This window comes from Numenius arquata, chromosome 3, assembly GCF_964106895.1.
Source record: "Numenius arquata chromosome 3, bNumArq3.hap1.1, whole genome shotgun sequence".
NCBI classification, from domain to species: domain Eukaryota; kingdom Metazoa; phylum Chordata; class Aves; order Charadriiformes; family Scolopacidae; genus Numenius; species Numenius arquata.
Window position 1 is genome coordinate 55,287,340 of NC_133578.1, and position 13,413 is coordinate 55,300,752.

Consider the following 13,413-nt stretch of genomic DNA (forward strand, 5'->3'; position numbering starts at 1 on the left):
AAGAAGTGAGTCATGTAGTGGGACCATCCCCTTTGAACTGGAGAGTTGTGAGAAGAGAGTCCTGTTTTTAGATACACGGGTAACCTTTTAACAACCAGAGGTGGGTTTTCCAGCTCGACTGAGCACTTAGTGGCAGTGGTGGTGAAACCTTTCGGATTGATGTGAATACTTCTGAACAACCACAAACTGTAAAAGATAAAAATAAAATATCAAAATACACTAATTTCTTTGTTCCCAGTATCAATAAGTCAAAGCTGTTGGTCTGGGGGTGGGGGGCACTCAGGGAAGAAAACCAGGGAGACCTGTTGATACAAGGACAGATGTGTCAATAAGTTTGCCTCACTGATTACACCGGACAAACCTTGAAGATTTAAGCCTTTAATCGCTAGCAGTATTTATGTTTGTGATGTCTTGATTAGAATACGAGTAGTTCTCCTAGGACTTCAGTTTAGGATATTGTTTCCATGCTTCCCATTACATTCAGAACTCATTCCTTGAAGCAATCTATTTAAAGAAATAATGAAACAATTATTGCCGTTCTTTCAAATTATTTTTATCCTGGTTGTATGAGTGTAAATAATAACTGTTCTCCTGAATTATGCATCCCATAGGTGTAAAAACTGTATCGGTAAAATCAGAAACTTTTGTCAGTTGTCAGCCGGCTGAGTGGTGGGTTTGCTGCCCGTGGCGTTATTCTTTCTAGATTTAATCCCGCTGCACTCTTTATCAAGAAACCTGTAACAGTTGAGGGACGCTTTTCTTTGCAGATACGGTATACAAGAGATCATGTTTTCCACGAGCATGTGACAAAAAGAGTTAGCCAGGAAAAAACATAAAAACTGTATCAATAATAGCTGACAGTGCGTGAGAGGAAAACACACAAGAGTTCAAGTAACTCTTACCCACAACTGGATTGGAAGTGGGACCGTGCCTCTTGGGGGGGACCGAGGGGTGGGGGACCACACAGAAATAAACACATGTTCTCTCTTTCTCCATCTGTAAATAACATTTTCACTCACATAATGCTGAGAACCTCGGTAAGCCAACTGTTACAACTGGGATGCTGCTTTTAAGCATTACCATCAACATGTGTGCTAAAAATTAAAGGTTTTTTTTCAGCACTGATGTTTTGTTTAAATTATTATCCATTGTGTAAAAAGGAATCTAAGTTATTGACACCCTTATGCAAAAATGCCTTTTGCTTCAATGGAATGCTTAATTAGACAAAAGAAAATGTCTTTGTTTATTTAAAGAGTAACTTTGCACTAAACCGTATAACACTGGTGCTTGCTGCTTAACCTACTTCCTGTCTGTCTTGTAAAAATTTTTAAAACTACTTAATTTGTGAATTTTTTTGCAACCCACTCATTCTTTCTGGTGATCATACCTCATCTTTAGAAGTTTACAAGCCATCTGAAAGCATACGTACCGTATCGTCTTCAGCTTTGGATAGTCTGTTTAGAAACCTGTTTAACTGCTTCTTGTAGTCTCTATTCTGTGCTGGCACTAAGAAGAATTCACAATAAACCAGATGCCCCAGGAGATCTCATAAATGTATATGGATCTGTGTTTAACAGCTGGATTAAGTAACTGAACATTTAAATACAGTATCAAGGCAAACTTGCCTTCTAATTTGTACCGATCGTGACACGTATGTGGAAGTATTTTAATATTAAGCAAGAAAGTTAACAACAGTCTTGATTTTTTTACATAAATCTGAAGCGATGTGTCCCATCCTACTCTGAAATGATGGCTCTCAGGAGCATTATGTTTCTCTTGATTGCAAGGGTATGGCTGAGTTTTAGAACATACAGTGGGGTTTTTTTGTTTCTTGCTAATGCAAGATCACCAGGGTTAAGTGCGTAACTCTTGCATTGTAATATTTAATGAATTATCTTGATTATAGCTTCCAAAGTTGTGACATCATTTCGGATCTGCACTATTTTATGAACTGCTCTAAACAGATGACATCACCACAACGTGTAGCTGCTTTGTAGAAAACAACTACTAAAAAACTCAAATTCTCTTACCACAGGTATTTTGCATGGAGCTGGACTTTCTCAGCTTCCCAAGCAGCGCTCTCATCCAAACGATCAACATGTTGAGCAGGCTCCAAATAGCCACGTCAAATATGTCTGGTAAAATTATTTAGACACTTGCTCATTTTTACATCCACATTGTTTATTAATAGGTTCTGGCCCGTGGTCAAGTTAACGGGCTGCTTCCCGAGGAAGGGCTGAGTTACGGCAGTTTGTTTAGGAACATTAAACACAAAGGTAGTGCATAGAAACCCAATCTGCAAATGATGGGCTGCTGATCTGCTTCCAGCTTTGGAACTACAGAGCTGATCTTTATTTAATGGCATTCAGTGAGTTCTTACTTATTTATCATTGCACTGAGCCCAAGAAAAATACTGCACGTCTCCAGAAACAGCTGCTAGTGAAGATAGCTTTATTTTCTGCACTGGATTTGTAAGCCACTTCTCATGGTAATTTTTCTATTAGGATGGGAAATAGGCTGACCTAGCACAGTTATTAGGCCAATTTTGCAGTGAACGATTAAGGAGTTTTGATAAGTAACAGTTACACATTTATTCTCTAAATCTTAAATCTTATAATGGAGATTTGGAATATATTCCCTGGCTTATTTTATATGTGTAGGTGATAGGTACAGGCTTAAGTAAGAACATTAGTGATCAAAAGAAGTCCTGGAGGATCCAATGCATAACACTAATTACTACTATGGTTTTCCTTCTTTTTCTCTTTCTTTTTCTCTTTCTTTTTTTTTTTTTTTTTTCCTTGATAATGCAGGAAAATGCTGCAATCTCTAGGAAGGCCGGAGGTCCATATGGCCTTAGACGTCATGATCGTGAGTGGATCAGGGCAGCAGCATGAAGGCTGCTTACTGCTCACCTCGGAGGTGCTCTTCGTGGTCAGCATCAGTGAAGACACGCAGCAGCAGGCGTTCCCGGTGACTGAGATCGATTGTCTGGAAGATGATCAGCAAAAAGACCTGCTGAAGGTGCAGCTAAAACAACAGAGAGTGCCTTCTGATTTGGAGGTAAAGACTTGAGCGTGATTTTCATTCAAAGATCAAGTTACACTGATGGTGATGATGCTTTTGGCACTGGGCATGCTCACCTTTGGGTCAGGAGGCCAGAGTGCCAAACCAGGGCACCTGCTGTTTTCATGCACCTCATAGTTGACTGTGTTGCCCTTTCGATGAAAGGGACGTGTCTCCTCCCTTCTGTCCTTTTATTCGTCAAGATATTTCATATCTGTGACAGCGATTTTCTGAGACAAAAAGTAGAGAAGCCCAGGTTCTTGGTAAGCACAACCCCTTTTCTGAAGAGGTTCTCAGGACTACCTATGAGTGAGGTGTTCATTGTTTGGCAAGTCAGTGTTGCTGCCTCGACCTACAAAGTCACAGTGAGAACAGTTCCTTTTGTTCTTCCATCAATTCTGTTTTAACAGCTCAGTGATGCTGCTGCATGCTCCTTTCAGCACGTTTCTTACCTTGTCGCTTCCAACGCAGTGGTGTCTTACTTGGCAGGTCCCCGTATTTGCTTCCTTAGATCTTCCTTCTTCTGCAAAGGCTAACTTTAAAAGGATCGGTTCCTTTGCTGAGACTGGATGCACTAAGTGTTTGCCAGTAAGAGCATAAATCCTTCATCTTCATATTGAAAGATCTCTAAGCCATTTGAATGCTGAGGTTTTGGATGAATTATCTCCTTTTAATGGTAGAAGAATGTTATATTTTTACACTTTCGGGAAACAATGTTTATTGTATTAAGTTCTCAAGTGGAATCATATGAGTGATCATTTCAAAAACAAACACGCATGTCCCAGTTGTTGTTTGTATAAAAGTGTGTCAGGTAGTCCATAGACCGCCATACCAGAAATTTCTCTGTTTCAAATATAAGAAAAGAGCATACGTAAAACCCCGTGAAGTATGAGGTGTGCCAAAAAGCAGGGGAGGCTTCAGCACCTTCAATGAAATCCTAATTTTGCTGAAGTCACCATCGATTCCAGCACAGCAAGAACTTCATCTGTGTCATGACAGCGCTTGGATTTTTTTGTGAAAGCTTTTTTTAGTGCTGAATTCTCTATTTACATTTATTGTCTTTCCACTAACCTCAGTCTCACAGAGTGCTGTTGACTGAAGTTGCCTTCTCTCACCACAAAGCTGCACGAGGCATTACTTAAATTTCGATGCAAGCGGGCAAAGCTCAGCTTTTTTATCCCCGAATGCCGTGTGGTTGCTGGAGGCACACATCAGACTGAATCCAGACTACCCTGCTCGGTCCAGAGCTACTGTCCTGGAGAGAAGAGGAAGATAATTTGTTCTCCCTAAGGCATTTGATGCACTCGGCCCATCCTAACCCTAACTTTAGCACCAGCCCACTTTTTTTTTATTAGGCTGTAGTGCAATGGCTCTTGTCTTTGTACCCGGTTATCCAGGGGGTGAGGAGTAGGCTGCTGCTCTGGGGGAAGGGCTGCTTGCCCAAAGGTTGCTGCAAGGGGGTGATGAGGCAGAGGGGCTGCCTGTCAGGGAGAAGGGAAGGCAAGGAACAGGGAGCCTAATTCTAGTCCCTGCAGCTGGGAATGTACAGGACTCCTGGGCAAGTGGCTGCCGTACATGTATAGCACAACCCTCTATGGCATGTGCAGAGTCCAACGTTCCCACATACACATGCTAGTGCACGCGGTAGACGTGACCTGCTTTGCAGGTACTGGACCAAATACATGGTTTTTTCTGAAGTTCTGGATAGAAATATGGGACTCCTACTCCAGTGGCGTAGCAAAGCCAGGAGCTGTAAGCCTTGAGCCACCCAGCCTCAGTAGACAATCTCTTCTGCTGACATAGGCTCTTGAGAATGTGGTGAGCACATATGGCATGATAAAAGCAGTGAAGAGTGCCTTTGCCCCGGGTGGAGCGAAGTCAGTGATGGCAAGACAGCAAAAGCTGAGTGATGCTGTACAAAACAGACCTGGCATAAGCATTCCTTCAGAATGCAGAAGCCGATGCTGAAATTTATGTGAAAATAGGCTATAAGGAGGAGCAGTTGAAAGTAAGGCAAACAAGAATAAGAAAACTTAGGGGTTTTTTTTGCTAAGGCAGCTACACAATAAAAAAGATTCCAAAAGCTTCAAAGGTTTTAGTAATTACCTAGAGTTACGGAGTTATGTAATACTCTTTTGTAATTTATGTCTATTATAGATTATTGCCTTAGCGGACTGGGAAATTTCATAGTCATTTCCTTTCTGCAGCTGAGCGTGTCAGCTCTGCGGTGCTTGGGGTGCTGTGCGCAGCGCTGGTGGTGGTGGGAGCCAGGGCCTCCCCTTCCACTGCCCTACAAGAGCTTCTGTAGGAACTCTTAGAGTGTGATTAGGAAGAGGAGCTGCTCAGGAGCAGCAAGCTGTGACGTGCAGGCGAGCAGCCTCAGAGCTGCAGGCCTACACCCAAATAAGACACGACTCCTAAATATTAATGGCAGACCATCTTCCTGCACTGAAGAGGTCCTCAGCTGAAGTGCAGACACATCTGTACATGACGATATTAGTAAAGGTGGCTGGAATTTTTAGCTGGAAAATGCCCAGTCAGGTCAACCAAAATGTTATGATGAGTTTAGCAAAATAGAGGTGATGTTACCAAATGTAAATTATGTCTGGTTTTCTGATTAATTTAGTCAGAGATCCTAGAAATACTACAGCAAATTGAAACGTTTCATTTCAACATTATAAAAATCCACTTATTTGTCTTATTGCTCACAAAAATAATTGCCAAAAGTTTTGTTTCAGCTCTGCCCAAAACAGTTTCTCCCATTCCCTCTCCTCAGCTTCTTGGAACTATTAGGAAACAGAACATGAGTTGCTCTAGAGCTGTAGTCACCAGAGATGTTATAGAGCGTATTTTGACTCCTTCAGCAATAGATTTGCCCGATGGCTTGTTCGTTTCCACAATATATAACTTAATCCATCTGGCTAGGAATAGCCTGGGTGGGTTCTTGAAAACTCTGGCACTGACAACTTTGTTGTTGAAAGGGAAGCATTAATTGTACCTGGATTATCTTCCAAAGTAATCGAGACACTGCTTGTTTCCAGACAGACAAAGCACAGACCATCAGTGCTCCATACACGTCCCGTCTGCGCAACAAAGATGCTGTAGCTACTGTAGGGTTAGTTAGAATTGCTGAAGGCTTACTCTTTATAAGTCATAATGGGAGGAATTTTAGAAAAATTCTGGAGTTCTTAGCCCAAAAGTGTGGCCTTCCAGCATGAAAGGACATGGTATCTTTAGGATTCCTCTAGCAGGTGCGTTAAGCAATCCTTGACTTGAGTTTGGATTCATGAAATGATCTGGCTATTAACATTAAAGCTGTTCAAAGTAGTGGGCTGAGGCACTTAGTGACAACGTTAGGTCCCATTTAGGAAAAATTTAGAATAAAAGCAATTCTAAGTTTCTGATGTTGTCCTGACAATATAAGCTAAACTGAAACTGGCTGGAGAAGCAGACGGTTGCAGATGAAGTCATCTGGAAGCAAGTAGGGTCCCTGTTACTTTGGAAGACCATCCAAGTGCAGTTAATATTTCCTCCTGAATAATTATGCTGTGTCTGTGGGATATAGCCTGGGGCTGAAAATGAAGAATGGCTTCACAAGAGTAGGTGAGTGGGGATGCCAACACCAGTTCCATCTTCTTTTATAACTTGGGCCTTTTGGTCAGTGTGGAGGCAGAACTGTAATGCAGCTTCACCTGGGCTTTACCTAGAAGTAGAAACCAGGAAAAAAATGTGGAGCCACCAACTAGCAAGATTTACCCCATAACTTCTTAAAATCTAGTTTACGTAGGTGCTACTTTAATGTGTTTCTCTCCTTTCAACTGGTAAAATGGACTGACTGCTGAGATATTTTTTCTGTGCCACCAGACTGAGGACCTGGTTCAGACCATTCTCCCCTGTTAGCCGTGTGACTGCTGCAGGGATCTGCCTGCTGATTTTCCCTCCCTCTAAGGTCATTGACGGAAAACACACTCTCCTCTCCCCGTGTCGCCATTTCCGCTATTTCTAGGCATAGGCTCCAACCTTGAGCTTCTGGGCTTGTTCATGAGGCTGCTTCCTTTAGCATTTTTGTGGCGATGATTGAAAACAGGAGGGATCCTACTTGCTGAGCAGCAAATCCATCTCCAAAGGCATTGCAAAAAAAACCAGAGGGGACTGTTTTGATTTGGATGTGACATCTGTCGCTATCTATCAATCATAATAATTCTTTCTTCAAATAAGCAATGGTTTGTTTAAAATGAGCCTTGCAGACCAGAGTTGTGACGAGATATTGATCCTGGATGTTAAATGGAGTCCAATGGCACTGTTTGAAAATATCAGCCCATCTAGTGAGCCATGTGTAAACCTCCCTGAAAGACAGTCAGGAGACAGCAGCCTTTGAATCCTTAGTGTGACAGCCAACAAGCAAAGACATCTTAAATCCTACAAATATGAAACTCATCAGCAGTTCTCCAAGTGGAAATAAGGAAGCTTCAAAGCCTCACCCTGGAACAGCTTCTGCCTTTTTGTTCATGGTCATATTTTGGAAATAACTTCTATTCTGAGTGACTTTGCTAGTGATACCACTGTTGCATCCATGGTGGTATTTCTGAAATACATATTTTTGAAACAATGTGACTAGCTTGATGCTGCTTGCATGCTTTCCCTTCTCAAGCTAGTCATAGTCATCTTCAATTTCTTTGCCCATGACTTGTCATTTAATACTTTATCTGGTTGGAACCGTATGGTAGATGGCACCTTTCTGGTGAGGGTATTTGTTTTAGTGTGGTTTTCCCACTAGATGTAGGTTATTTGCATCCCTCTTGCTACAGAGCCTTGAACATCTACATATTTCAGCCTGCAAAAAGGGGTTTCTTCAGATGAGTCCTTCCAACTCATGGTGATGGAAAAGGCAGTTTGCACGGACGCCTTAGTTTCTTCTCCAGAAACAACACACCCAAACCATCTTTAGTAAAACCCTTTTGTTTCAAAAAATGGAATTGTGTGGGTCCTCTGACCCAGAATGGCTTTTTTGGTGGCCAGAAGCAGACGGATATATCCTGTTGTAGAACATTCACCTGGAAGGTAGCTTTCTAGCCTTTATTTTAAATCAAGTTAAAGACTTAAACTGAGCTGCACAGATATAGCTATGGGCCGTCTTTAATTGTACTTTGGGAGAAAAAGGTTTTGCTAATTAGGATTGCTATCTGATAAGCACTGCCAGGAGCTACTGGCATTTTTCTAAAAGGGGTTCAGATGGCTTTCCTGTCTACAAAGAGCTGATCTGTTGTAAAGATCTATTCTTGAGCAAAGTGTATAGAGTCCACCCTTGAAATTCTCAAAAGATACTGCTTGAATTTCCTAAGAAAGAGTTAGAGCTTCTCTGAAGTGTCCAAATCCACCAAGCACTGAACTATGGGAAAACACTGTTGATTAAAACATCCATTAAACTATTGTAGAAAAGATGCCAGGGAGGAAGACTTTTAACTACAGAAAGTCATGTGGAAGTTAGTTATTGTCCTTACTACTGAGTTCGGTTATTGTCAATCACTCAATAATCATTTTATCTCATCTGATTTCAGGCAGATGGAGCTCGAGAGAGACTATCGGAACAGCAGTACAACCGCCTTGTGGAGTACATCACAAAGACATCTTACCACCTCCCTCCCAGCACCGCGCCAGCAGTGCAACCTGTAGCTACCGACCACCTTCCAACTATAACGAAAACTTACCAATATGTAGTTGATCCAAATTTTGCCCAAGTATTCATTAGCAAATTCACCATGGTGAAAAATAAAGCTTTGAGGAAAGGATTTAATTAATTTGCGGTAAGTACAGTAATACCTTACCGGTCTGAAATTAATGCTTTCTCCGCATTAACCTACATCAAATGGAGATGCATGTAATTTTTGAGGAAGAAGGAGATGATAACAAAGTTAAGCCCAATAGCTTTTCTAATCTTGACAGCACTCCTGCTCCCTTGCCAAAATGTGAGCGCTGGAAAGGAAGTGTTTGAGCAAACGAATAAAGTGAAAAGGAACAGCCTTGGACTATAGCTCAATCAAAATCCTTTCCTTTTTAATAACCAAAAATCAGAGATTAAGGAAAAATTGCGTGCGTACAGACATCTTTGCCACACACACAAAATGCGTCTCGATACCTACTCTATCATATTTTAGGGTCTGCCAGTTTCTGTTATAAACCAGGTTTATAACTCAGCTGTAACAACTTGCTCAAGGCTGAGCCTCCCCCCACACACACTCACCCCCCCCCCAACACGTACGTCCTGAGGCAAAACATTTTCCCCCACTAAATCTGAAAAACCCAGTGTGGCTGGTTTAAGTTACTAGTGACAGCTGGGTTTTAGCACCACTTTAACCTTAAAATAGCTTCCTTTATTTGACTGAAGTTTTGCAGGACATTAGTCCTTAATGTAAACTAGTGCCTTTGTGTGGTTTGGAGAACAAAACATGAACTACAACATGAATTTATTTTTCAAACTCTCTGTATACAGAAACTTTATTTTATCCACCATCAAATATTCAGAAGGACTTTCAATGTATATATGACATTGTGCATTGTCTGGTTGTTAGCTGGAAGCCAGTAACATGCAGTTCAAAACTTTAAGCAGCAGAGCTCAGTCTCCTTAAAATCTACCAAAAATCTGTAAGGTCAATATAACATAGATGTGCAGGTGCTACGTATAACCTTGCTGGGTCTCACTTACTTCTGATCTGCCACCACTACACAGTATGTACTTCACTTAAGCCCTAATTCATTTTATGCTTATCATCATGGAACAGCTAAAGCCAGGGAGATTTAAAACCATGAGTTTTCAAGTACGTTTTTGCTAAGCGAAGTGAGTTATTTTTTTCAAGTTGATCAAAAAGTATGGACCCACAGGCTCCAATTACATGACTAGTTAATGATGCCATCACGATACACTTATGATGTTAAACACATCTTATTTTTCAGATGTTTTACAGTTTGTAGTAGACAAGAAATCACTGTCTCTGGGCGCAGGTAGGTTACTTTATACACCAAATCTGGCTACGGCAGCTTTAAAAAACAAGAGCTTACTTGGTTTTCAACTATGCGTGTTACTTTTCCCCCATTCTCTATGTACTTACGGACATGAATTTTGTCTGGGGATTCCTGAACATGGCCAGAATTGGAGACAAGAAAACTGGAATAAAATCTGATCATCATTTGGAGCAGATACATGCGCTTTATAGTTAATAACGTCTATGCATACTTGATACGACCAAATGCACAGTAAATAAGAATGTAGTAACTGCAATGTTTTTTCTCGTGAGTTCTGTTTTGTTAAAAGGTATTTCTAAAAGCCGCGTCTCTCGTGTACTGAAAATACAGAACCCTGGGATCTGCACTGTCCTTTCCTGAATGTGAAATAAGCCCATTCATTAACATTTCATACAGTGATTTAATAACTTAGTCATTGTTTAAATAACACTATTTAAATAATGTATATATACACACATGCTTAATTCCTGAATATTTTATGGAAATAGTTTAATACTTCTAATTTTGCATATTGGTGGATAAATTGTAATATAATGAGATTGTTTGAAGATAATAAAGCTATTCCTATAATACTTGGGTTTGTGAGCTATTCAGTCAGTCAGTTACAAAGGAATGAACAGGTCACTGTGTAGAGCAGTGACAAGACAGACATACAAGCTTCACGTAGACCCCATTAGACTCCAGTTGGTCACTGGACTCTGTCACGTACCAGAAAATGCAATAGGTCATGACAATACTTTGGAAGTAAAAACTGATGATTTAGCTTGCCAAAAAAACATGTGCTGAGAAGTTTTAGGCTTTTGTGACTGAGTCAAACCAGCACTGTAGTCACCGTTAGAATTAGACTATTCTGTTCGTTATTTACGCAGTGCACAAAGCAGCCAAGAGGATGCAAACACACCTGTAAAAGACGAGGGAAGGCAGCAGTTTAATCTCTAAAAGTTTGTAGATTGCAGCCATCATTTAAGATACATTTGTGGTTTTCCCTGAATTATATTCTCCTGGAATAAACACTTGCTTAAATTATACTCCTCTTCAGCAAATTAAGCGAGCGTCTTTACTGCATTAGGCAGGTTCTTTCTCCCCCTTCTGACCACATGTATGGAAACGTGTGGAGATGGCGTATAAATCAGCCTCTCCTGCATATGAGCTGCGTGAACTATGAAAACAAAAGTTGTGCAAAGAGCAGCTGCCTGTACTTAGCTGCTAAAGCACTCCAATGTGTACTCTTAAAACATGCCTACTCTCATAATGCTCTTTAGACCTGGAGAGCTCACAACTTCAAATCTATCTTTTTAGTTTGCTTCCAGAACAATCAATCATTCCTCAAACACTGGAGACTAAAGTAAAGTAAGCCAGCCAAAAATTTGAAGGCACGGTCAGGTTTATACACAGCAAGACCTTTCCCAAAGTAGTTTAGGTCAAACAATTCCTTTTTATATATTATTTCATGCATAAATATAGCAGAAACCTTTGCAGACTGTTGGGATGGCCTCAGCGCAGACAAGCACGTTTTTCAGCTCTGCATCTCCTAGAAACAGCATTGCCAGGCTCTGTAACAACCAGCTGATTAGGGTCTAACTCACACAGGTCTGGCTTGTCCCATGCTACACCCCACTCCCAAGTGCGTCTCAGGCAGGATTAGCTGAACTCTTGCTGGCAAAGGCAAAGAGAAAGACCAGGCGGGTGGGGGAGTGGAATAAAAGGAAAATTGATGGGTTGTTGCAGATTTCAGAAGAGGAGGTTAGCCCTTTTGCCTGCTCCTTCGTTAGTTACCCAGCTTTGCCCTCCCTTCCCACTCCCGAGGAAGGGCAGCCATGGGTTGGCTGCCATTCCCTGCTGAAAGAAGTACTTGCTTTGCAGCCATTGTGAAACCATAATATCATTTTACAGCAACGGTTCTAACCCGCAGACACCCAAAGCACAGACACAGCACTCGCCTTTCGTCATTGTTGTTGCACACATTCAGCCAGAGACATCTTCGAGCTCTGCTGTCTGGTCAGAGATACCTTCAGCCACAAACACTCTCATTTCATTAAATCAGGAACAGAGACTACAACAGTAACTGCTGTTGGCTGTAACAGTTTGGAAGAAACCTAGAATTTAAAAGTAAATTAATTCCTAGCAATTGGGAAGAATACAGGGGCTAGGGCTGCAAGGGGAGTCAGGTCTATTAGCCTGCACACCTGGCAGTAGCAAGTTCCTTTGCCTCTGAAGCTGTCAGTATGACTAAAGACCCCCGGCTATTTAAACCTGCAGACATGCCTGAGAAAATGTTAGTCAGTTCTTAATGGCACACAATGTTTATACTGTACACGAGGAAGATAAATGGGTATCATTTGCTATTGTTAAGCTTTGGTTTACATTTATAGGAACAGGGGTATTTTGATTACTAGCGCGTTTCCCCTGCACCACTAATGTCAAATTCCTTCTTTGCTTAAAGGAAGCACTGCCTGTACGGAAAGCTTAAAGGAAATCCCACGGTGCTCTGTAATAGTGTTCTGGATCAAATACATTACTTACTTGCTTTCATTAGTCCAAATGTTGCTCACGGATACCTATTAAGTGTTAAGTAGTTAATGATCCATTTAAAATAATGAGAGTTACTCCAAACAGGATTTGAACTGAAGACCTTCAAATACAACACAGATGGCTTAATTTGTCACGCTGCTTCGTACAAAGCCTTCACTCCTTTCAGAGTCAGCTTTGACTCCTCTACCAGTACCCACAGGCAGCAATCGAGAGCTACAGTCCTAGTACCATTGTCAACCTCAGCAACAGGCAACGCACAAAGCCCCAGATGAGGGGTGTCATGGCAGAAGATAAAGCATCAGGTCTTGGACTACACAGAATGTAGCAGAGATGAAAACTCTGGTTAGCTGACTACTTCCAGAGATTAAAAAGGAGATGAATCATGTCTAGAAGCAGCACGCAAAGATATTCATTACTGTAAAATCCTAAAAATAAGTATTTCTTGTCTGCTTTTACCCTCTTTCCCCTTGTACATCAAATAGATGCGACCGTACCTGCAGTTTACAGTCTTTTTCTAATCAGAGTAACATACCTCGTATAAGAGTTTGTAAGCCTTGATGTAGCTGTTTGCTGCTGTAAGGAAGGCAATACAGCAGTGGCAGCAGAAAAAGGTTGGCTAGTGTATTTCCAGAATTCCTCTCCAAATTCTTTCAGCCCAAGGTCAGTTCACCTTGTGAAGCCAGAGGTAACACAGAACCTTCCAGAAATCCAGCCTGTAACAACTATCCTCTTGCATATTCCCATCAGCAGCTGAGACAACCTCGCGGTAACTGCTCAGGGATAGACTTTGTTATCAAA

General features: G+C 41.3%; 1 protein-coding gene across 2 annotated transcripts in view; it reads left to right on the top strand.

The window, feature by feature from the left end:
- The window catches only part of VPS13B (vacuolar protein sorting 13 homolog B), a 475,565-nt gene extending 464,914 nt beyond the window's left edge, over window positions 1–10,651 (top strand). For both annotated transcript variants that reach the window (XM_074145995.1, XM_074145994.1), the window contains exons 59-61: window positions 2,036–2,138; window positions 2,811–3,060; window positions 8,622–10,651. In XM_074145995.1, the coding sequence (XP_074002096.1) occupies window positions 2,036–2,138; window positions 2,811–3,060; window positions 8,622–8,861 (593 nt within the window). In that variant the 3' untranslated portion in view covers window positions 8,862–10,651. The remainder of the gene's footprint in view (window positions 1–2,035; window positions 2,139–2,810; window positions 3,061–8,621) is intronic.
- Window positions 10,652–13,413: the final 2,762 nt, after the last annotated feature.